The sequence below is a fragment of the Periplaneta americana genome, chromosome 12, assembly GCF_040183065.1.
Source record: "Periplaneta americana isolate PAMFEO1 chromosome 12, P.americana_PAMFEO1_priV1, whole genome shotgun sequence".
Classification (NCBI taxonomy): domain Eukaryota; kingdom Metazoa; phylum Arthropoda; class Insecta; order Blattodea; family Blattidae; genus Periplaneta; species Periplaneta americana.
This window is the reverse complement of record NC_091128.1, coordinates 107,064,491-107,087,521: the sequence shown is the minus strand read 5'-3', so window position 1 is coordinate 107,087,521 and position 23,031 is coordinate 107,064,491. Positions and strand designations below refer to the sequence as shown.

The following is a 23,031-nucleotide window of genomic DNA, read 5'->3' as shown; positions in this document are numbered from 1 at the left end:
ATAAAGTTTGTAATAACCATTTTCTGTGTGTTCTTATTACTTTATTACTAGTATAAAATTCAATTATGTCATTCAGTAAGGGCAGTATTAGTAAAAGTAATAGATCCAGTGGATATAGTAGCAAAATTTGGAAAATTATATTTAATGTCTACAATTTCTTTAGAAAATATTCGTCTGAAGAAAACAGTATTACTTTAAAAATCTTAACTTTTCTAAGTGTCAGAACTAACTGCCGAGGCATGTTCGATAAGTGTATGAACTGTGTCACGTGTATGCAGAGAAGTGCAAAAAGCGGAAACACAGGGTGCTCAGAAATTGTTCGTCTCATCTAGAAAACATATTTATATAACTAAAACAGTGAATAATTTAAATGACTTCGAAAACACACCATTGGCTTTTGCCTTGGAATTGCATCACTTTTAAGGTATACTTTTTTAATACCTACATGATTTATTATTGTATGAATATATTATTTATTATTGCAATACACTGTTTTGTTATTGAGAACAGAATCTGTTTTCAACACCAGCTGCTCATTCCTCCCACTAGGCGAGTTTGGTGTAGGTTTAACAACATTGCGCCTGCACGTTATTGACTCTCATGAAATCTCAAGATATTTGTAGTCATTATTGTTTATATCGCAAGACATGTCACATTTTTTTCTTATTACTAACTTGATTTCAGATGAAGAACGAGCTGGACTGTTTGAGAGAAAGAATTTCAAACAAGATAAAAACAATATACACATAAAGAAGCATTCCCTGCTATCTGAACAGCTGGAGAAGTGTCCAAATTTACCACAGAATCCATTTGTAGAGTATGCAAAATACGATGGAAATGTAAGGAAAGAATATATGTGTATACACGTTTTGTCTCGAAAATAATAGTTATCTGAGTATGAAGTTAATTCATACAGCAATTTGAATCTTTTGAGTTATTATTTATTCTGTAGCAATCATTCTCTTTGTTTTACTTTTTTTTTTTTCCATGTTTCTTATTTTTAAGTAGATTGTTAAAAATAAGTGTGTTAGTCTTTTTAAGTATGATGTGAAATTAGAATTGGTTTAATAATATACGTAATTTCATAAATATGTTAGTTATAGTTTACATTTTTACCTGCGTGAAGAGTTAATATTTTGAATAAGAAGCCTGTGATTATAAGACACCATTTAATTTTTCACGTTTTACTTCATGCAATAATAATCTATAGCTGACAAATTGGCAATATGGTTATTGAAAAATCTTTTGCATAAACTCGAATTATCATGTTTGTAAATATTAAATTCTAACTTTATTTAAATGCATAAAAAGTGTTAGCATTGAAATTATTAGGGTCTTAGTGAAATATATAGCTCTTGGATTTGTCCAAATTTTCTAAATACTTTATATGTTTTGTGTTATCTTACTTTTAAAACCTGAGTGTATATTCTTTGAAATTATTGTAGGTCTTTAGTAAATAGCTTTCAGAATTGACATGCATTCACTACAACCTATTGGTTAGCTACAGTGACCTCCACATGTTACGGATGAAGACCTAATAGTCTGGCAATGTGAAGAATCCCATTTATAACATAAAGATACCTGTAAATTTAAATTCATTATCTTCAATGATAGCAACATGATAGTTGAGAATGATGATAGTGAGTTGAATCTGTACAGTTTTATGTGAAGCACTCTCATTCAGGAATAGAGTTCTTTTAATTGCTACTAATCTATGACAGTTACCCTCTGGAAGCCATGCTGAATGTTTATATTATTCTAGGCTGAATTTGAACCAGTGAATCTCAACTCGATCATTGAAGACCTGACTGAAAACTAATTAGATAAAATATTTATCTGTGAGATGGAATTCATTTTTATATGACATTTTTTTTATGAATGTTCGCTTTTCTATCAATAAAGCTAATTTTTACTTTGCATGTTGCTTTTGTTTAAGGCTCAAATTGGAGTCCCAACAAGAAAATATGGTATTTTCCTTACCATGTTGGAACAAGAGGAGAGGAATTACCCAATGCACGTTGTTGTTCTAGCTCAAGCAAAAGTACAGGACCTAATTGGATTAATCTGTTGGAAATATACTTTAGAACATGGACAGCATAAGCTAAAGTGAGTTATTTACACTAGAGAGTATAGTATTTGTAAAGTGACGGAAAATATATGAACATTTGTAGAGCACAATAATTCCTTTTAAATTTCAGAAGCATATTTTAGTCATATAAATGCAAGCTGTTTCAGTTTGAGATCAGCACTTTCCGCACATTCTCCATTATATTTGTTTTAATATAGTTTGATTCTTGTATCTTATAAATCCGAATTTAATATATGTCATATCAGCCATATTATCAGGTAGTTTTAATCCATATTCGTGTAAATTCAATTTTTTGACATCTTATTCTTCACCTTCATTTTCACCAACATTACTGCCACCACAATTCTGTTCTTTTTTCACATGTTATCCTAGAAGCTAGGAATAAAAGTTAAACCAGTCCCACAATTGGTAGCCGATTTTAATTTATTAACATTCATGTTATTTGTTCTGATTAGGTTATCTTTTACGTTTTGTTTTCACTCGGCCAGTTCCAAAGTTGAAATAACTTAGGCTGGGTGCACACTTATCTAGCAAAACTGCTTTAAGCAGAAACGTTTTTGCTTAAAGCATGAACATTTTTGCTGTAACGGAAAACAATTTTGTTTTCCCAAAAAGCATTTTGCTTTAAAACGTTTTTGCTGGAAACAAAAACGTTTGTTTTTTTCCGAGAACATTAGAGTTGGCAGACTAGAAACAGAAAAATAAATCAGCCTTGCAATGGTGGTGGAGGATGATGTGGTTGTAGTGTTATGGCATTGGATAGACTTGGTTTAATTTGACTTTGTGAAGGACATTGTTTTTGTACCCCCACTCCCCGTTAACCCTCAGAAACTTCGTGACTGTATCATTGCGGCTGTGGCACTGATCGATCGTGATATACTAATATTGAGCTGGAGAGTTTACCTACATTTCTGTGTAATAAAATGTAGTATAGCCTATATTGCTTAGTTTATTTGTGGTAAATTTGTAAAATGTTTCACAGACTTATGAAAGACCCTGTACTATATACCTACAACTATTTGGAAACTTAGTGAGCTTCGAAATTATTTTGTATTAGTGTGAAATATACTATATATTATTATTATATTTCAGGGATAGTGTTGACAACTATGGTTTGTATATTGCGGAGGATGATGGTGAGGTAGACTGGGATTTCCCATGTTTAGATCCTCGTGAGACTGTTGGGAAATTTGGTTTTAACTTCCTGGCTTTAGTGGAACGTCAGAGAAAAGATGAGGATTCTAAATCTATCGAAAGGTAAATTTTACTCACAGTAATTATCGTCCTTGATGGATGATTATTACTTAGATACAAGATTAATTCTGTTTTCATAAACAGAATTTGTATACTGATACTTGTTTAGTTTTAATGAAAGTAACAGGTTATAAATATTATCAAGGTTTATCATATGCTTACTGGATCATTTTTTATTTATTTATTTATTTAATCTGGTGGAGTTAAGGTCAATAGACTTTCTCTTCTACACCACCATTTTTAATAATGTATTGTTACATTTTATAGATCACTGTAATTTGTTATTTACAAAATTAATTAAGAGGAGTTCTACCAAATTTTCTGAGAATTGCAATTACAATGTCATTGCTTCTTTAGGTCTCGTTTTTATTTTGTTCATTGAATTGAAGTAAAATACAATCTTTAAATTTATGGAAAATGATGTCTTTAAGCTGATTTTAGGAATTATACTTTCTTCTCATTACATTATAGAGAACATTTTTAGCATGTTTTGATACATTATGAAGATGATACATAATATAATTTATCTTAGTCACTAATGCACGTATTTCCATGAAGAAAATATAACAAATATTAACTTAATTTAATTTTACACAGACTAATTCAGTTTGTTTTAAAATTGTCCATTAACTTGGATATTCGGTAATACATGTAATTGTTAATAGGTAATATTTTGTTACAGAGTTTTGTAGGGACCAGCTCTATACAAAGAATTTACATTTTACTCTCATACTTCCCACTACTGTGAACTTTGGATAGTTATCGGCATAGCTCAGTTACCAGGTACATTTGCCTGCGTGCTCAGGCATGGGTTCAATTCCCGCCTAGGCTGATTACCCGGTTGGGTTTTTTCGACGTTTTTCCCAACTGTAAGGGGAATGTCAGGCAATCTATGGCGAATCCTTGGTCTCATCTTGCCAAATACCACTTGCTATCATCAATTTAATCGACTCAAAATAATCTAGTAGTTGATAAAGCATTGTTAAATAAATAATAAATTAAAAAACTTTGGACTGCAGCATTGTTTAAAATAGTGATTCTCAACTGGAGGGCCATGGTTCCCAAGATCCGAAAAGCAGTTAATGGGAGCCACGAACAAAATAATAATAACAATAAATTTTAAATTGTCCTCTGAAAATTTACACATTCGACTATTTTACTTTAAATAAGAATATAGTTAAATTGTTTTTTTTTTTTTTTTTTAATTTATACCAAATTTTACATTACTGTATTCTATATTATACTATACACCTTAGACTAGGAGGGCTGCACTACAGTAATGTGAGGAAAAGGGAGACCCACTTCATCAAAAATGTTGAGAGATACTGATTTAAATCACAGTTTAATAATTTTAATTCTACAGTACCAATGAAACACTAGATACTGTAGTTTCCATTTTTCTATAATCTGCATAGTTCCAAAACCATATTGACTTCATATTTCAAAAGATATTTGTTTGCATTCATTATGGGAAATGGTCATGTATTTACTCTCTATTGAAAGGTTGTTTTAAGTAGAAATATTAATTTCTTTTAAGCACAGTTAAATATATTGTAATAAAATATGTTATTGTATTTCCTCAAGCAGGGAAGAATCGGAAGTGATACTGTCTCAGGAGCCTTGGTTCAAACCAAAATGTAAGTTAAATATATTCAGGTAACAGTTCTATTAATTTTGTTCTTCACATAAAATAGTTACATATTTATTGTAATAATATACCACATCATCAAAATCTACCAGTGAGTACAAAAGTAAATTTTCGTGAAGTTAATGTAATTCTGTGCCGATAATTTAATATTGAATAACTCAGATATATGTATATTACTATTTTATATCAATGTACTTTGAGATGTACCCCCCCAAAAAAAGGACGAAAAATGACTTGCTGAAATCGTAACAGGCCTTGGGCCTTTTATTTGTTTGGATAATGATATATCAGTGTAATAATTACACGGAATACAGAGACAAGTGGCGTCTAGTGAAGTGTAGTCATGGACCTACTCTATTATGAAAATCATCATCATTGCCTTTACAGTATAGGCCCACCTTGTCCACCACGAATTCCTTTCATGACACAGCTGGGGATTGAACTCGGGTCACCACAGTGGAAGAGAGAGAGGCTAACCACTTGGCCACAGGCAATACTTCCTAATCACTAATAATAATTAACTTCTAAAGAAGTAACGTTTGTAGACCTCTACTGTTTTCATACTCGTGGCACTTTTATTTTCTGAAGTCATTTTACATGCAATAAAATAACCATTCCAGCTGTAAACAGTCAACAAACTTCATTGATAATTATGATTCAACAATTCAGTAATTAATTGTGAAGACTGTGAATCCAGGCTGCACTTACAACATCACGAAACACTCAGGCTCAAAACTGGATACTCGAGATTGTGGAAATGTTAATCATACAGGAGAAATAGTATGCTGTTACATGAATCAGCAAAAACGACGATTAGTAGAATTTCAGCAATAATCGAAGCTCCATTGTAGTATGGTTAGTCATGAAAATATGTAATATGTGGTTTAATAATTGAGTTAAAAAATGTAACCAGTGAACGATGAAAAATTTTCCCAACTGAGATTTATTCTTAGTCCATAATATTCACATAGAACAAGACAAACCTAAGTTACCAGCATTCTTAACATACAATGAAATAGCTTTTTGACAGGCAACGCATTGGGTTTTCCTGATTAGTTGTTTCCTCTAAACCTGGTACAGAACACAATGTGTTGGTTTTCCTTGTTAAATGTTTGCACTAACTGGGTGCCACAATTCATTTGCTCTTTGCATTATCAGTCTCCATTATTGAGTTGTCTGAACTATATTTAGAAAAACATATTTTCAGCTGTAGTTAGATACACAGTACAACAACGCACTTTCCTCTTTGAAAATGTATCTACTGAAGAAGTCGTAAATTGTGTTTACACTTCAGTTAACGTTTTTTTCTTATCGAGAACGAAACTTGTTTCTCGCCACTTATTTAATATATAACACGCTGTTTCAATGGATGTGTAGCCCCTGAAAACCTCTGCTAAAAAACTTGTACAATAAACAAAACTCGTATGACTTCTTAAATAGATATGTTTCAACAAGGAAAATGCTTTGTTGTACTATGTATCTAACCATGATTGAAAATATATTTTTCTCAATATGATTCAGACAACTCGCTAATGGAAATTAACAGTGCGAAGTGCCAGAATTGTGTCGTTGGCTTAGTACAAACAACTAAGTAGGAAAACTCACATGTTATGTCCTGTGCTGGGCTTAGAGAAAACAACTAGGAAAACCCAATGTGTTGCCCATCAAAAAGCAACTTCGTGACTCACTAAGATTGCAAATAAGTTTAACTCACTCTGACTACATATGGAATACATACAGAAAAATACTTTATCCCAGACTGATACACAGTGGAACTATCATGGCATGATATTAGCACAATGTCAAGTCTCTACCTAGACTACGCTGACCCATCCTGCAGACAGGATTCAAACCCAAGACTGTGGCTTCCGACCTCGTCAGAGTTGCACTTTAACTATTGTGTATGCCAGAGTCTGCTAATAGAAGTAGTAATAATTCATGAAAACCAATGGGTTTAAAATATTAAGTCTTCATAGTTAATAAAATTAGAGAATTGTCAATAATATCCACTCTCTTGGAGAAAACACCAAGTTTCATGTATATTCATGTGATTAGAAAGTGCGTACAAAGTATGTACCAGATATCAGTTTATGCAAGGTGGCTCACTTAACTTTTTCACATCCGACCATTTTAACTGTTGTTGCTATAAACAATATGACAAATAGAAATTAAATTATATCAAAGAGGGCATCTGATGCTCAAAGACAACCATTTGCACTGCAACACTCCTGTACACACTCCATCACTGATCAACTCACTGCTGTCAATGTTTCTGGAACTACTGCAGCACATGCAGCAGCACTACCGTCTTTCACTGTAGTTGGAATCTGCTACTTCACATTTTTTACATATCCGCAGAGAAAGAAATCTTAACAGCTTTAGATCAGGCTATCACAGTGTAAATCTCTGAACAGAACTATCTTTTCCCACCCATCAATTAGGGAATAGCTGGTTTAATGTATTTCTTCTCACTAAGGCATTATGAGTATGACATTCATCATGTACGTGATAACCTGTTGGAGGCATAGGAAAGGGGCTGCATCAGAGCTTGTGTTCACTCTCCTTGGTGACATTTAAACAGCCAGTAAACTATTGAGTTATTAGGCATAGCTAACCCAACAATTGCAATACAATACAATACAATACAATACATATTAGGTTTCCATTTGAAATTATGAATTTGATCTTTATATCCCAAACATTATTTACGTAAGAAATATTTCATTATGTGCATCAAATGTCGCCTTCAATATAATTTGATTTGTCATATTGTGTATAGCAACAATAATTAGAGTGTTATAGGAGGTGGAAAAATGTGAGCCACATAGTATAGAGTTTCATCCCCTCTCCTCCGGTATTTGACACCACACTTAAACATGTCGGATGCAATTGCTGAATTACATTAATCACTGCATCCCCTATCTTATGTTGAACAATACAGTAATTTCAGAATTGCGAAAGTTAAGGGCAAGTTCTAAAATTTGATTGCATGTCCTTTAAATAGAAAATAATATTTGTTAATGACATTTATTGTCCACAGCACAACAACAAGAGATGGAAGACTTAATTCGAATGCAAGGTCACATGATTGCAATGGAAGCACCATTATACCAGTCCTATCGCGTTTATATCATTAACAAAGTAAGAGCAAAGACAGAGATACATTTAGGTAAGTAGATATGCATATACTGAATTTCTGCGTAATAGACACACTTTTTTTTTTTCGATTCTTATAACAAAAAGCTAGGATGCGTCCTTATGTGGGGGGGGGGGGACACGTATTAAAGGTGCGCTAGCTCGAATTCTGAAATAATCGATAGAATATGTAACAATATATGGGGCGCGACTAATTTATATATCGATTGCATCACACTTAAGTCGATCAATAGTTAGCAGCAGTTGTATACACAGATGATAACTTGTAACAATGAATACAGTGACAATAAGGCAAGACACTTTATTGTTATTATAAACACTAGCCTTACCTCATTCACAGTCAGGTTCGGCATCACTGTTATCATTTGTCATAGATTCACATTCCTCCTCATCCTCGTCCCATAAAATATTGTCTTTGTCCCATCGATTGCATTTGATATGCCGGTCTTCAAGAAACTTTTTTTAGCTATTTCTGGCGTTATCATATTCTACGCCTGTGTTATCCAGTCACATATCACTTTGATTGTTGGTCGCCGTATCTTTCCTAATGACATCATCTCATGACCACTGCCTGCCATCCACTCTGTGTATACTTTCTTCATGTAATCCTTGAATGGTTTGTTTATACACATATCCAAGTTGAATCAATGACGTAAGACCACCAGGGATAACAGTGATGTCAGTTTTTGACTCTGAAAGAATTTTCTTTGTGTTGTCGCCTAAGTGACCTCGGAAACTGTCCCAAAAACAAGTAGAGCAGGTTGGCGAAGTAAACCACCAGGATGATGTTGCCACACTGTCCGCACCCAATCTCACACCAGATTTGCATCCATCCATCTTTTCAAGTGGACTCTGATGTGAATAGGCCTACGTATTGGTGATTTACTTTTTGGCATAGTTTTTCTTTTGAAAATGACAAATGGTGGTAATTTTCTTCCATCTGCTGTTATTGTTAGCAACACTGTGCAACACATTTTCTCATAACTGGTTGTATCTGCACAATATTTTCTCCCTTCTTAGCGATTGTTGTGTTGGTTGGCATATCAAAATAGATCAGTGTCTGGTCTGCATTCCCTATTTGTGACAACAAATAATTCTTTTCCTTTCTCATCTTCATTACGAATAAAATCTACGATTTTCTGTTCATAGTCTTGTGCCATCTGTTGGCAAATTGAAGTGCGTCTTCTAAGAGAAATGCATTTCCTTCTCATGAAACGAAGGGTCCAATCTCTATTTGCTTTAAATTCATCAATGCCCATAGTAGTTGCGATTTCACGTGCTTTGTAATACATCATTTTATGTGACACTCCGATTACATTGTTCCTTAACTCTGTTACGTATTCCAGTAGTTTATTTTCAATTTCGGGATACTTCCCACACTTTGGACCACGAAATGATTTTCTTGATTTGTTAGGGGTTTTTAATAATGGTTCTTTTTGTTTCCGCCACTTACGCACATTACACTCTGACATGGTAAATTCTTGACCAGTGGCTCTGTTACCGTGTTCTTCCACGAATTTGATAACTTTGAGCTTAAAACTCGCTATATAACTTAAATATTTTGGTCTGTTCTTATCCATTGTCGAAACACAATTTTACCAACAGAATTGATTACTGCAGATGTCCTAAGAAGACTGCATTATTAATTGGAGAGTACCTATATTTTGCACGCATAAAAAAAGAATCAATCATGATTGCAGTGGTACCATGCATTGTTGTTTAAAAACTTGAATTTAAACATAAGCACTGCATTCAATCTTACTACTTTCGATATTATTAAAACGATCTTTGTTTAAAATGAAAGGCATCTATTACACAGGGAATTTTTTTTTTAATTTTAACGTGAAAATTTGGGGTATGTCCATTATGTGGGTAAAGACGGTACATCACATATTTGGAAATTAAATCATAATTCAAATTTCTTCGGACTGTTGACTAAACATACATACATGAACACATTCAGGTTTAATTTGTTTCAAAACGTCATTTGTTGTAGAAGATATGTTATTCAGACATATTGATACGTCTGTAGTGTAAATATGGCTGCTTGACTCCACCTTCTTAGTAAAATTCATCTTCATATACCGGTATTTTGTTCCCAATTCTCAACAATAGAAACAAAGTACATACGGATTATTTATTAATAAGTGTTTAAATTACTGTACTTTATCATTATTATAAGTATAAACACGAACACTTGAATACATTTGTGGGAAACAATTTTTCCTCCCTGTCTTACAGACTCTGTCTCTAACTTACAAATCGTATCATTAACCAGCAGATAAAACGCATAAAGCAGACTTCTGAAAGTAACTGTAGTGCTATTTTTGTTTTGTGAGATGGGACCTTAAGACTTAATATACGAGAGAAGGAGATGAGGCAGCAAGCCTGTAGCACTAATGTCGAACTTCTGCTAGCACTTCAAATAACTGTATTGTATATTTCTGAAGAGAGATTAAATTTGTCATAAAATAAGATATTGTACATGCATTGATGTATGTGATTATGTATAAGTAATGATGAGCAAATTGTACCATTTCCTTATATGGTGTTGCTATATATATATATAATTAAAAATACCAAATTTCGAACAGATGATGATGAATTTACAGATTAATGCTTTATGAATTACAAATATAAATGTATCATTGCATTAGATTGAAAGTTTCAATGATTTTTTACAATTTTATATAATATATTTAATATTGCAGGTGTTTCTGGCGAGAAAATTGAAATTGATCCTGTTATACAGCAGAAAGTAAGTGCCAAGTTTTGGAACCGCCAGAAAGCTGTTAGTTACGATATGGACAGCATAGCAGCTTGTGATCTCACCGATACCAAATCCAGCAGTCGTTCTACATTCCGACTTGTTTATCATCATTCAAGTGCTTCCTCAGGAGATCAAGCTGAATCATTACAACACCATACAGATCTTGCCAGTTATAAACACCATGACTTTGAAGCAGAACAACGTACTGCAGAAGAGATTGTGCAGAAGATAAATCATATCTTAGAACTGAGATCCAGTGTTAGAAGAAAAGAATATTTAGCATTAAGGGAGAGAAAGTCGCATAGAAAACGAAGCTTCCATCTAGGACCTAGATGATTACTGGAGAATGTACTTAGGCAATTAGGTTTACTGGTGTTGTTGGAATTTCAAACCTGTTTAAAACCCAGCTGTTTCTAAGTACATGAATCTGTCCTTACTAGATGAATGGATGGGATGATAGTCTCGAACTCTAATTTTTTTTCCCCCAAATGTTGCATCCCTAGTCCTGATTGTAAAGTTACAAAAATGTTATATATTTTGAATGGCGGTTGTATCCATTTTTCATATGCACATCCATGGTGCTACAAGTTATACATTATTTATGATGGCTATTGATGGAATTACCGAAGCTCATTCGTGATTAAATCAGTGAGAAATGTGAAGAAGATAGTACTCATTTTTCCAAAGATGTGCTTTAAGCACGAGTCAAGTTGAAGTGTGTGTAAAGTGCCATTTGCAGTGAGTGGAAATTGATGGTGTAAAAGATTAGATGTCATTATTGTTCCTGAAAGGTGTGATATCAGACATATTTTTTATGAACGGTTGTCTAGATTTGTATTAAGTCAAATACATTTTTAATATTATAAAAGCGTCATTTCGAATTACAGAGTAGCCATTGACAGTAAATGAATATCATAACACGCAGTATAAAACTGAAATTGGTTACAAAGGAAATTGAAATTGGTATACATGCTATATCAATAATATTACCATAATTTCAAGTTTGTGAAAGTAGTATTAGCTTTTATTTTGTAAGACAGTGATATTTATTATTGCAGAAAGAATTTTATTGTAAGATACATTTTCTGTTTAATTAATCTTCAACAGTTGGTATTGTTTCGCATTTCTATATGTTAGAAGTAACATTTCACACCTAAGCTTTCTTTCTCTCACATTTTATGTAAGTGGTTTCAATTGTAAATGAAAACCATTCGTTAAGTAATTGTTTTTGCAGCAAGTTCATTTAGAATAATTCTGAATCCTTGTGAAATTTATGTCAGAATTTACATTTATACCTCATCTTGTAAATGAGCACATAATATCACCTGTAAATTGTTTAAGGCCTCTAGGATTGTATAAACTTATTTATTTATTCGCTTACTTGTCTATTTATTATCATTAGTAGATAGAATCAATAAAGTTGCTTATTATTATAGGGGGCGGATTTCTACAACCCAAAAAATAGGACATAAGCATGCATTTATGACTTAAAAAAAACACAGAAATATGACCAATAAAATTCAAAATATGACTACCAGTAACATATGTCTCACTTTTCTTAAAATTTCAATTAAATTTTATACATTAATAGAATATAGTGTTAAACCTGTCTGGTATTATAATTTAATGAATTCATTCAAACGTCTGTCTTGAAAATAGTAACACAATATAGCATTCACAACTCCTTTAAATTCTCTGATTGAGGTTCTGGCCGATATGTATAGTTTGACAACTTCAAGTGAAATCCCGTAAAACACGCCAACTTCTGGAATCTCTCTCTTTCTTTCTTCTCTCTCCCTCGCTCCTCGTCATTCAGTCACCAATCACCACGTAAATATCTGAGAGGGTGTGTGTGGGCATCGCGACCAATAGAAGAACCACTCTCCAGTATTACCACAATAATGGATTCTTCATTTTTGCCTCGACTGTCGGCTATGAAGGTTCCATTATGCTAGCATTGCAGGCAACTAGTCAACCTTTTAATGCTTTTGTTAGCAGGTTTGACAAACTGTGAGTGTACCTGCGAGTATAGTGCATAGTGCTCTCTCCCTTCCCCCCGTGCTTTCTCACTTGCTCCTCCCCAAGACAGCCAGCGCTCACACAACTCGGTCAGGGTTTCAGTTCGATTTGTCAATCTATACATGTATTATCAGGCAGTACATCTCACTTGACTATGTGTTGGAGGAAGAACAATTGTTTGTAGCTAATCAGTGATGTATGCAATGGAGGGGAAAGGAATTGGCCACCCTATCCCATTATCTCCAGGCCTCATAGGTGATGCCTTCTTGGTATCACTTGTGAGGTTCAGACTTGTCTTTGGACAGTTGACTAAATAACTCCTTTAACTGCATTTTGCGAAACAGCATGTACCCTGTAGAGGGGGAAAGTAATATGAAATTATTCTACTTCCTCAAAAACTTATTATTCGAAATTCACAAACATGTAAGAACGATTAAGAACATGAATGTATTGAAAAGATATTCATACCTGATTTCAGTCTGCATTATGAGCTGGACTCTCGACTTTATTCTCAGATTTATTGACTAAACATAAGCTGTAAGACTTTTAGAGCCAGAAAGTACAATAAAGTGGGGAGAAAAAAGAAGATATACGATGATAGACAACATTAAGATACATATGGATTATATGCAGAGACTAAAAGGAAGGCAGAAGAGTGGGAAAATTGGAGAATGCTGGGTTTGCAGTGAAAAACCTGCCCTTGGGCAGAAAACTATGAATGAATCATCATTTATTACGAGTGCCCACCACCTAAAGTCTCTGACAAACTAAGTGGTTATGCTTCTCAGCACTAGCGATATCTGTGAGCACGCTCACTGAGTCAGGGCACATAACAGGAAGTTAAGGTCCATGCCATTGGACAATAATAATAATTATTGTGGAATGAGGTGGTGGAAGTGATCATGAAAGAAGTTATTCTTAATAGTGAAGGTAAGTGGTCATTTTTTCCCTTTGGACTGGTTAGAAGAGAGTGTATATATTATGTCCCTCAAGCAGTGACGTCACTCACGCTTCTAGATTCCTAGTCATTAGTATGTAACATTTGAATTGAGATGTTTATTGCAAAAACCTCACTTGTCAAAAAGTAAAAATCTTCAGTATTATCAATAAAACTATCCCAGCTCTGACTTTTAGGGGTTTTCAGAAGCAGTGATATTTGAAATGATCCTTAAGCCTGGTCACACTAGGTTGATTTACCAGCCTGCAATCTGCTCAATGCTGGAAGCAGCAGTCTTGTTGTGTCTACACGACTTTTCCTGTGGTGTCAGCAGGGTTTGCCACATAAATTATACGACACATGTTTTACGTGAATTACACTCAATTTAGGGGAGAGGTGGGTAGCACCAGACACTTAAGAATTATGACTTTTACAGTAACTAATTAACATTTATTCAACTTACACATTAATGTAATACACTTTGCATGACATAAGGACATTGTTTATACACATTATTAAATGATTGAGAACACTGGAAAAAATATTTCTAGTAACATTTGGAAGTTAAGTTTCTAAGCTTTATTAGTAAATGTAGGGTAGCCCTGGACACATTAAATCCATGCATAACTTCAAATTTTCTTCTGCAGACAGTGATCACAATGAAACGAAACATCATCAGGCAACATATTTGCAACCAAGACTTCAAGTGATATCTCTATCTAGTGCCTTTGCTTCAGTAAGGTCTCATTTCATAAACTTATGGATCAACAATTGGGTGTCTTCTGACAAAGAAAAAATTTCAGTCCATTCAAAAGAAACCAAATGACCTGGAAATGTACAAAAACTTGCCCAGCCATGTTCAAACATTTTAACAAGAGCCAGAACAGGTCACATTGTCACACAATTGTACCTACACCGATTTCACCTTTCTCATACTCTTACTTGTCTGTGGTGTAATAATCATGAAGAAGATCTGGCACACATTCTTCTATACTGTGCCATCCATAAACCATAAAAGAAGTAAATTAAAATCATCAGTACCAGTTGCAGAAGACACAGTCTGCAGTATATATTGACTACAGCCCACCTCTGGCTACTAGCAACAGGCATTTATAATGAACACCAATCAAAATACCCCTCATTTCTCATGAAAAACAAGAACTGAAAAGACTACAGTGGACTTTATGTTGTCAGCAAACAGCTGGATACATTAAGAAGATTGATTGATCATCTGGCTCAACCCCAGCACATTCTTCATGTGCCTACCCTTTGCATGTGCAGCATTGAATTCAGTTTTCTTCAAATATTATGCAAACCATTTTCTCAGGCACTCCAGTTCTCTCTCGAGAAACACTCTTAGAATTGGACTGAATCGCAGATGTAGGACCAAATAAAACCTTTCTCTGTGATTTTCCTTGTGCTGTACTGGATCTGCTTGATTTTTGAATGCTCTTTTCTTCAAAGACTTTCTTGAATGGAAATAATGTTAAAATTTCGCTTCTCGGAGCTTTCCTTTTCCAAGTTTTGCTCCTTCTCTTACTGGTATCTGGGAGAAGTGATACCTTCTTCAAAATATTAACTAGCATAGCCTTGTTCTTGTCCACCTCGAATGATGTTTTAGGGCTTTCATCTGCAGGCCTGGAGCTTCTGTTTGACGGTGTGGTGGAGCTTTCAAAAACATGTGGATATGATCTGGAATTTGAGGAGCATTTAGTTCTTCTGAGGCTTGTACAAGAGTTTGTTAACCTACAGCTGGTCTGGACGTGTTGTGAGCATGTAGTTCGTCTAGGAATGGTTCAGCTGTACCCTCCTGAGCTTCTGGATTGTCTGTGAGGAAACTTAAGACCTGCTCAACATCACTTTCCATAGATTCTTCTGACCAAAAATCCTGGTTCGTACACCTTCCCTTAAATTTCGACATTATATCTGCAGAATAGCAAGGAGCAAAAACAGCTCTTGTGATAGGAACAATAAACTTCCATATTATACTGACGGCCAAAGAAGGTGTAACACTATTTCTGTTTCTACTCTGAACATTTTTGTTTTTGGAATCGAACCCGAGACCTCTGGACCTATAGTTAGACATTCTAACCTCATGACTATGTAGGCGGTTATTATTATTGTTATTATTATTATTATTATTAGTAGTAGTAGTATTAGTAATATTACTACTAGACCTAATAATACACATGCCAGTTTATAAAAGAAGCTATCCGAGGTTATTTGCGAACTGACTGTCCACAGCTACCCCACTGTGTAGCATAACATTCTATAAATTATTAGAACCAAAACCATACCAGCTTTAACTTTGTAAGATGCAATACATGTAAAACGCATTCCTAACAAAACACCCGATGTATAATAAAGATCAACTTACTTGTGTAACTGGTAGGAGGTCTTCAAACATTAATCTCACTCTCAAATGTCTAAACAATTGCTCACACGAATTATATTACAAGCACATCAGTTGACGCAACTCAATCAACAAAGTGGGAAGTCATAAGATGCTGTGTTGTTAATTATCGAGGCACAAAATGTACATTTTGTGCAGTTTTTGTTTTCAAGTTCTGCAAAAATAAAATGAAGTTCGTCTTCATTTTCAACTTTTATTTTTAATACAGGATCTTACCAACCTCAAAATCACTGACTATAAACTCTCACTGAATGCTTTGCAACTATGCTGTGAACTGAAGTTGATTGTCATTTCATCCTTCTTTTAAAATTTCTAGAGTATCAGATTACAATATGATCACCAATAATCTAGAAGTGTGTAGTAGAAATCAAAGGTGCCACCTCTGGGAAAGATCCACAGAGAGTTTTAAAAAGAACAACAAATTTTGTATTATCTCTTAACATTGGCCTATATGCACAGGACTTCTTCGATCAGCAGACAAAGGAAAATAAACGAAGTCAGCATTACATACACAGTGATAAAAGGAGTTCGGCAAAAAATATAAAGACAAAAGATGCCAGTGGGAACTGTGGGAAACACAATGACAAAATGATGAAAACTGTCGGCAGCCTTTGACAACTAGTAAATTCTGGGATCTGTATCGATGTGACGAGTAGCCAAGCAAAACGCAGAAATTGTGTGTGGTGTCGGCTTATCATTTCAAGGGATAGAAGAAGTGAAGCCTTACTGTAGGAAGAGCTCGAATGAATTACCACAAATAATGCATGCTGGTAGCCTGGGAACTTGAATAACAATTGAACACTTCGTTTATGTAATGTATTACATGAAGTTTTGAATTTATTACATTTTTTACATTTGAGATAAATTATGCATGTATTTTATGTGTCGTGTAAAAATTAATTTCTTATGTGTAACTTCCCAACCCTGGGTGTCGAATGTGTCGTCTTTGGGTCCATGGCGAGAGTTGTTACGGCAATTGTTAGGGATAGGAGTGAGTGAACATTGTGAGCATATGTCATTTACTGGAGATGAAATACAAGGAAAAAAGGAATATGGGGCCTCCTTGAGATTTTAAGAGAGCTTGCAGATGAGGATGTAACCACAACAAGAGCATTTTAAGAATGTATAATTTCAAACTTGATGAGCTACTAGAATTGGTTTCACCACTCATTAAAAAGAAGACTTTACATTCAGATAAGCTATATCTTTAATGGTTTCAATGTCACATGCAAGCCCGCAGCATCCAACTATGTATTTTATCTTGTTCCTAAAGCCTGCATTCTTCTTATTGTTGATTTTATGAATCCTTCTACATGACAGTAAATTCAGGAGGAAGAAACTATTTATATCAATAGACCTAATTGATCCTCGATGATGTCATTTATATTTACCAATGTTTTCTACCGAATTACTTCAGATTCTTATGTAGGCTCTTTTAATTATTTTTTTCTTCCTCCTGAAAAATTACATTGTGTACTGTCACATAGGAGGTTTCATAAAATCAACGACATTATCCTTTTCTTAGTGAACGAGGAGTCCCACAAGGCACTCATTGAATTGAATAGAAGTGAATTTAGGGAGGGAGACTTACGACCCAGCACTGCGACCTTTCAAGATCTATTATGCTAACCCTCAAGTTCGGCGCATTCCCAAATCCACATCAGTTGACGACAGGTTCACTGCGTATCCAGGTTTTGAGCAGGCAACACTACTCGTCCCTAGGCCAGCTTCCTTCTTGCATTGCCAGCCAGAATTCGGGGAGAATGCTATGAAATGATGATGGAATTATGTAGATGCCTAATATGTGGAAACCAGAGAACCCCAAGGAAAACCTCAACTGTGACCTTGTCCATCACAAGTGTCAAATCCCAGGTCTCACCGGGACTTGAATCCAGACTGCCTGTGTGAGAAGCTGAAGGTCTGACCAATTACTCTCCAAAGGGGACTCGTAGTTTTGGTATACATTAAAAAATTGGACGAACTGATTCGCATTCCACTTGAGTTCTGACATCGCAAATCACAGTAGGTCTATATGTACAACACAGTTGAAACACAGAAAAACACGACGTAAATAATCAGATTGGACTCGATAAAAAACCACATGTAGTTACAACCAGCCACTCCCTTCAAAAGATGATTCACGCTAGGCTGGTGAGGTGCTTCTAGCAGCAAGAAGTGAGTTACGTGATGAACTAACGGCTGGTAAAGTTGAACATGTGCTACTACACCAGTTGCTAGTAGAGGTTCACATTACGCTGCTGGACGGCTGCTACCAGCAAGCTACAAGCAGCAGCTGGTAAACTAGCATAGTGTGACCAAGGCTTTACAAATGACAACTGGGTTTGTTGCAGAAAATATTGTATTTCATTCACTAGACAGTAGTGACATACTGACATAAATCCAGAAGTAAATTTCTTCTTTCTTTGACAAGTGAGTTTTTTGTAATAAACACCTCGAATGCATTAAACAATTATTTTGTATTTAATCTATCTTAATAAATAGTAATTAAGTGACCAAAACATTATTCTATTCATAAACTCATAATTAAAATTAATTTTCAGGTAAAGTAGATAATGCAATAAAATCTTCTGTAAATCATATCTAAAATGAGCATCTTCTAATCTAGAAATATGAAAATGATTCCTATTGCACGTCTTTTAATTTTGGCTCTTCTACAACATAATTATACCGAACATACTTATAATGTACAGTTTGTTCATGATCGTTTTGTTTAAATTTATTTCTTAGCTTATGTGTTTGCTTGCTCTATGGAGAAGAATCATTTTCTAGTTCAGATTAGATTTCTGTTAAAAGGATTCATGAAACCAAATAGAGAATATGAGAATTTATTTATAATATGTCCTCACATGCTCAAACATTTTTTTCTTAATAGCCGTTCTTTCTTGTTCAGCTACTGTTATTAATTTATCACATTTGTTGATGTTTATCTGTTTCATATGCATGTAAATGCAATATTTTTCTTTCACTTTCTTCATCTTTGAAATAATATTTTCATAATTTGGTCTGTCTTTAAGAAACTGCTTATCTTCATTTGTCAAAAGATCATCAGTACTGTTCCAATCCAATTCAATAGGCTGTGATGCTGAGAAACTATAAAAAAATAAATAAAAATAACATATAATATATCTCATGCAGTCATGTATTATAAGACCATATACTCTCTTTCAAAATCAAACTAATTCAGTCCAAATTGTTATACATTTTTTAAAACAGGAATACTGTAAAACGTATTATTACGTAAATCTTATGTAACATTAAGACCATATTCCCTTTCAAAATAATCCAATTCATATTTTATATATTTTCTAAAATAGAATGTTGTAAAATGTTTATTACATTACAATGCAGTATAACTTACTGCAATTTTCTGCTGAATGTCATGACATGTAAAATGAAATGAAAGGATAGAGAAAAACAATTTCGTAATTTGTTCTCTTTTTTAGATAAAATGTTAGGAATATGTGAATATACAGGCTGTTATAAAACTGATGTTTTATAAGAGAGAGGTTTAAATTTTCTATTAAATACCATTTTAGCAAAAATAAATAAGGCTTACCGAAAGTAATATCCTAGATCATAGTATAGTCATTCATGCAAAAGGGAAGAGTTGGACGAAGATGTGAGTGGTTTTCATGGACTGCACATGTCGCATATCGTGTTTACTCTTTACATTGTTCACGCGTGAAAACAGATGAAAAAACCTGTTATGTCCCTGGAGTATATCGGGTAGCATCAGTAAGCTGTCACTTGGATCTTGCAAACAATGTGCAGAGACAATATCTTCAGATACCACTTGAAGTTGCCCGTTTCGAAGGGGTGTTGGATGAGTCTAAATAGGACAGTGTGAAATTCTCTATTCCTACAGAGCACAAAAATTTCATTCAAGTGATAGATAGTATCATGGCTATTACCGCTAAGTGCTGCTGTTGCACAATGGATTTCGCAAAACGCAAGCGAAATATTCTTATGATCAAATCATTGAGCATTCCTCCATCGTCTTTATATTTGTGATGTTGGCTACACATGACTCGACTGCCATTTAAAATTGTCATAAGGTTATGAAAACTTTTAGTATTTTTTACACTATTATGTAGTATTGTAATACAGTAGTATTACAATAATTATGAACCAATTAATGTACATTACCGTATTCAGTATTAAAAATAAACATTGTATGTATTTCAAAATTTTATTTTCAAATATCTATATGAAAATTACTAAATTTCAACATGGAAAAAAATGTTTCTGCAGTACAGTGTGTCTTTACATAACCTATTGAATTATCTGGCAAAATCAGTTATTCGGCACTGGCTTTGTCCCACAGTTGCTGGATACGAGGAATTCTACTATATATATATATATATATATATATGAATTTTTTGAGATCTCTATCATTATATTAAGAGTATTTTCTTCCAAAACAACGCCAATCCTTGTTTTAAGATTGTGTTATTGTGATGCATGTTACTTGAAAACTTGCTCAGTCCGTAGACCGGTGGATAAAAAAAACTAGCCCAGTCCTTTCATACAAATAGACTAACACATTTTCGGATCACACTCTTCAATTAATAATCGAATTTCTTAAAAGTTAGGTATAAAATTACATGTGTGTCTATGGATGTCAAAAGGAATTCGCTCAGATATTCGTGAGTCAAGACAGTTTGGGAACCACTGCACAAGACCAATGAATATGACTCCTATTAACTTATCAGAGCCTAGCTTTATTTTATTCTTAACTATTCTTCTGTCTTGTGTTTATTAGTTGCAGGAAAAGTTAACTTAATATACCTAGCATTCTCCTCTAATTAAAAGACAAATTATAGCCTATTAAAATGTACTTACGCCTTTATTTCCTTATGCGTTGTTTTTCTTTCTTCGTAAATTGCTTGCCATGCTTCCTTCTCACATTTGAATTTCTTCATGCATCTAAAATAATGAAACAGATGTTATTGCAGAAGCAAGACAAATGGTGGTACATTGTCAGCATTCAGAGATAATGTAAAAGCTGATTTGCAATACAAAATGTGTTTCTAATTCATCAATGAAGTATAATACAGTAAAAGACTGAAGTCTGCACCAGAATTACCTTGAAATGTAAAATGAGAAATTATAAAAGTAAGAATAATTATATTATGCGATTACTGGAGCATAGCAAAAGCAAACAGTGAAGTACTGTAAAACATTTACCACAGACTCTAATTACTGTCTTCACAGAGTTTAGATTGTTTAAAGACACTCTTAGGCTAAAATTATGTTTAATAATTGATATTTTACACACACATATACTGTGTACATATATACATACATACACTCACACATCTCTTTAATGGCGAGTACTGGTCTACATTGCACCTAATGAAATAAGATGGAGATTGGGATGAAATGAGATTGGGATTTCACAAGGAAACCGGAGCTCCTGAAGAAAACCCCTCTGTTACCTGGATGACAGGCTTGCCCAATACAAGTCATAAATTGGGGCAAAGCTGGGGATTTATCAGTCCAGTGCTTTAGCCACTGGATCACCATGGCCGCGCAATATTCTATGTTGTAACATTGATTAGAAATCTCAGTACACTCGTAAATTACGGTAATTGTAGAAGCTTTTACTTCAGATATAATTGTTACTTTTAGGATTTAGTTACGTCCTCAAGTTACTCATTTTGCTACCTATCTTCCCTCCCTGTTACTCTCTTCCTGATAATAGTACATTTTCAAATGAAAAACATTGGTAGAATGGAGATGCCTTCTTAAGATGCGACTTGTACAAAATGGTCTATATAATGGCTTTCCAACCCTGGCCCTCTGCAGTTATTCAAAACATGTAACACAAAGTATAAACATTATTTATTTATAATTTTACTACTTTTTCACTAGCCTAGTAGATGAGTAATAAGAAAATCAGTATTTTGTAATTATCTGTAAGCTTCCTATCCTAGTAATAATACTTCACACATGTCCATCATCGCCTACCATAGCTTGAGAAGCAAGTAGAAGCATTTGAAATATGGATATAGAGAAGAATGGAGTGTGTGAAATGGACAGGAAGAATAAGAAATGGAGCAGTTTTGAAAAGAGTGTGTGAAGAAAGAATGATGCTGAAACTGATCAGGAAGAGGAAAAGGAACTGACTGGGAAGAAACTGTCTGCTGAGGAATGCATTGAAAGGAATGGTGAACAGGATAAGAGTTCAGAACAGAAAAAGATATCAGATGATAGACAACATTAAGATATCTGGATCATATACAAAGACAAAGAGGAAGGCAGAAAATAGGAAAGATTGAAGAATGCTGGGTTTGCTTGCTGTGAAAGATCTCTCTTGGGCAGGAAATTATGAATGGAATGAATGAATATCACAAGCGAGTAGTAAACAGCATAATAAGTTTTTAAGTTTTTCAAAAAAGTATCCCTAAAAATTATATATATTTCAGCCATTCTAGAAAAATATCAACCAAAAGTTGAAAAATTAAAATACAATTATATAAATTTACTTACATATATTTATAAAACAAAAGGTTCACAATTTTCATATAGTCGACCTCACGTTATGGCTACAACTTTTCTTGGAATTGGAACTCCAGTATCCGAATCCAACCCTGCTTCCTTAAGGACACTTAAGAAGCAATACAATAGCAGTACAAAGGAATCTGTAGCCTTCACTTTATGGCGACCTTTCCCCACCCACTGTCAGAAAGGATATGGCACATGCCAGAGTTCTAAACTTCAC

The 23,031-nt window shown here is 34.1% G+C and overlaps 2 protein-coding genes across 4 annotated transcripts in view; one reads left to right on the top strand and one right to left on the bottom strand.

The window, feature by feature from the left end:
• Sin1 (SAPK-interacting protein 1) overlaps positions 1 to 12,297 on the top strand; it is a 19,680-nt gene extending 7,383 nt beyond the window's left edge. The window contains exons 4-9 of one of the 2 annotated variants that reach the window (XM_069841868.1): positions 685 to 839; positions 1,937 to 2,106; positions 3,182 to 3,346; positions 4,928 to 4,980; positions 8,032 to 8,160; positions 10,859 to 12,297. In XM_069841868.1, the coding sequence (XP_069697969.1) occupies positions 685 to 839; positions 1,937 to 2,106; positions 3,182 to 3,346; positions 4,928 to 4,980; positions 8,032 to 8,160; positions 10,859 to 11,253 (1,067 nt within the window). In that variant the 3' untranslated portion in view covers positions 11,254 to 12,297. The remainder of the gene's footprint in view (positions 1 to 684; positions 840 to 1,936; positions 2,107 to 3,181; positions 3,347 to 4,927; positions 4,981 to 8,031; positions 8,161 to 10,858) is intronic. The other variant, XM_069841869.1, reaches the window with a different exon arrangement.
• Positions 11,606 to 23,031, bottom strand: part of LOC138710771 (uncharacterized) — a 21,632-nt gene continuing 10,206 nt past the window's right edge. The window contains exons 3-5 of one of the 2 annotated variants that reach the window (XM_069841878.1): positions 21,150 to 21,233; positions 19,154 to 19,397; positions 11,606 to 13,288 (exon numbers count right to left, since the gene is read on the bottom strand). In XM_069841878.1, coding sequence (XP_069697979.1) covers positions 13,259 to 13,288; positions 19,154 to 19,397; positions 21,150 to 21,233 — 358 coding nt within the window. In that variant the 3' untranslated portion in view covers positions 11,606 to 13,258. The remainder of the gene's footprint in view (positions 13,289 to 19,153; positions 19,398 to 21,149; positions 21,234 to 23,031) is intronic. The other variant, XM_069841879.1, reaches the window with a different exon arrangement.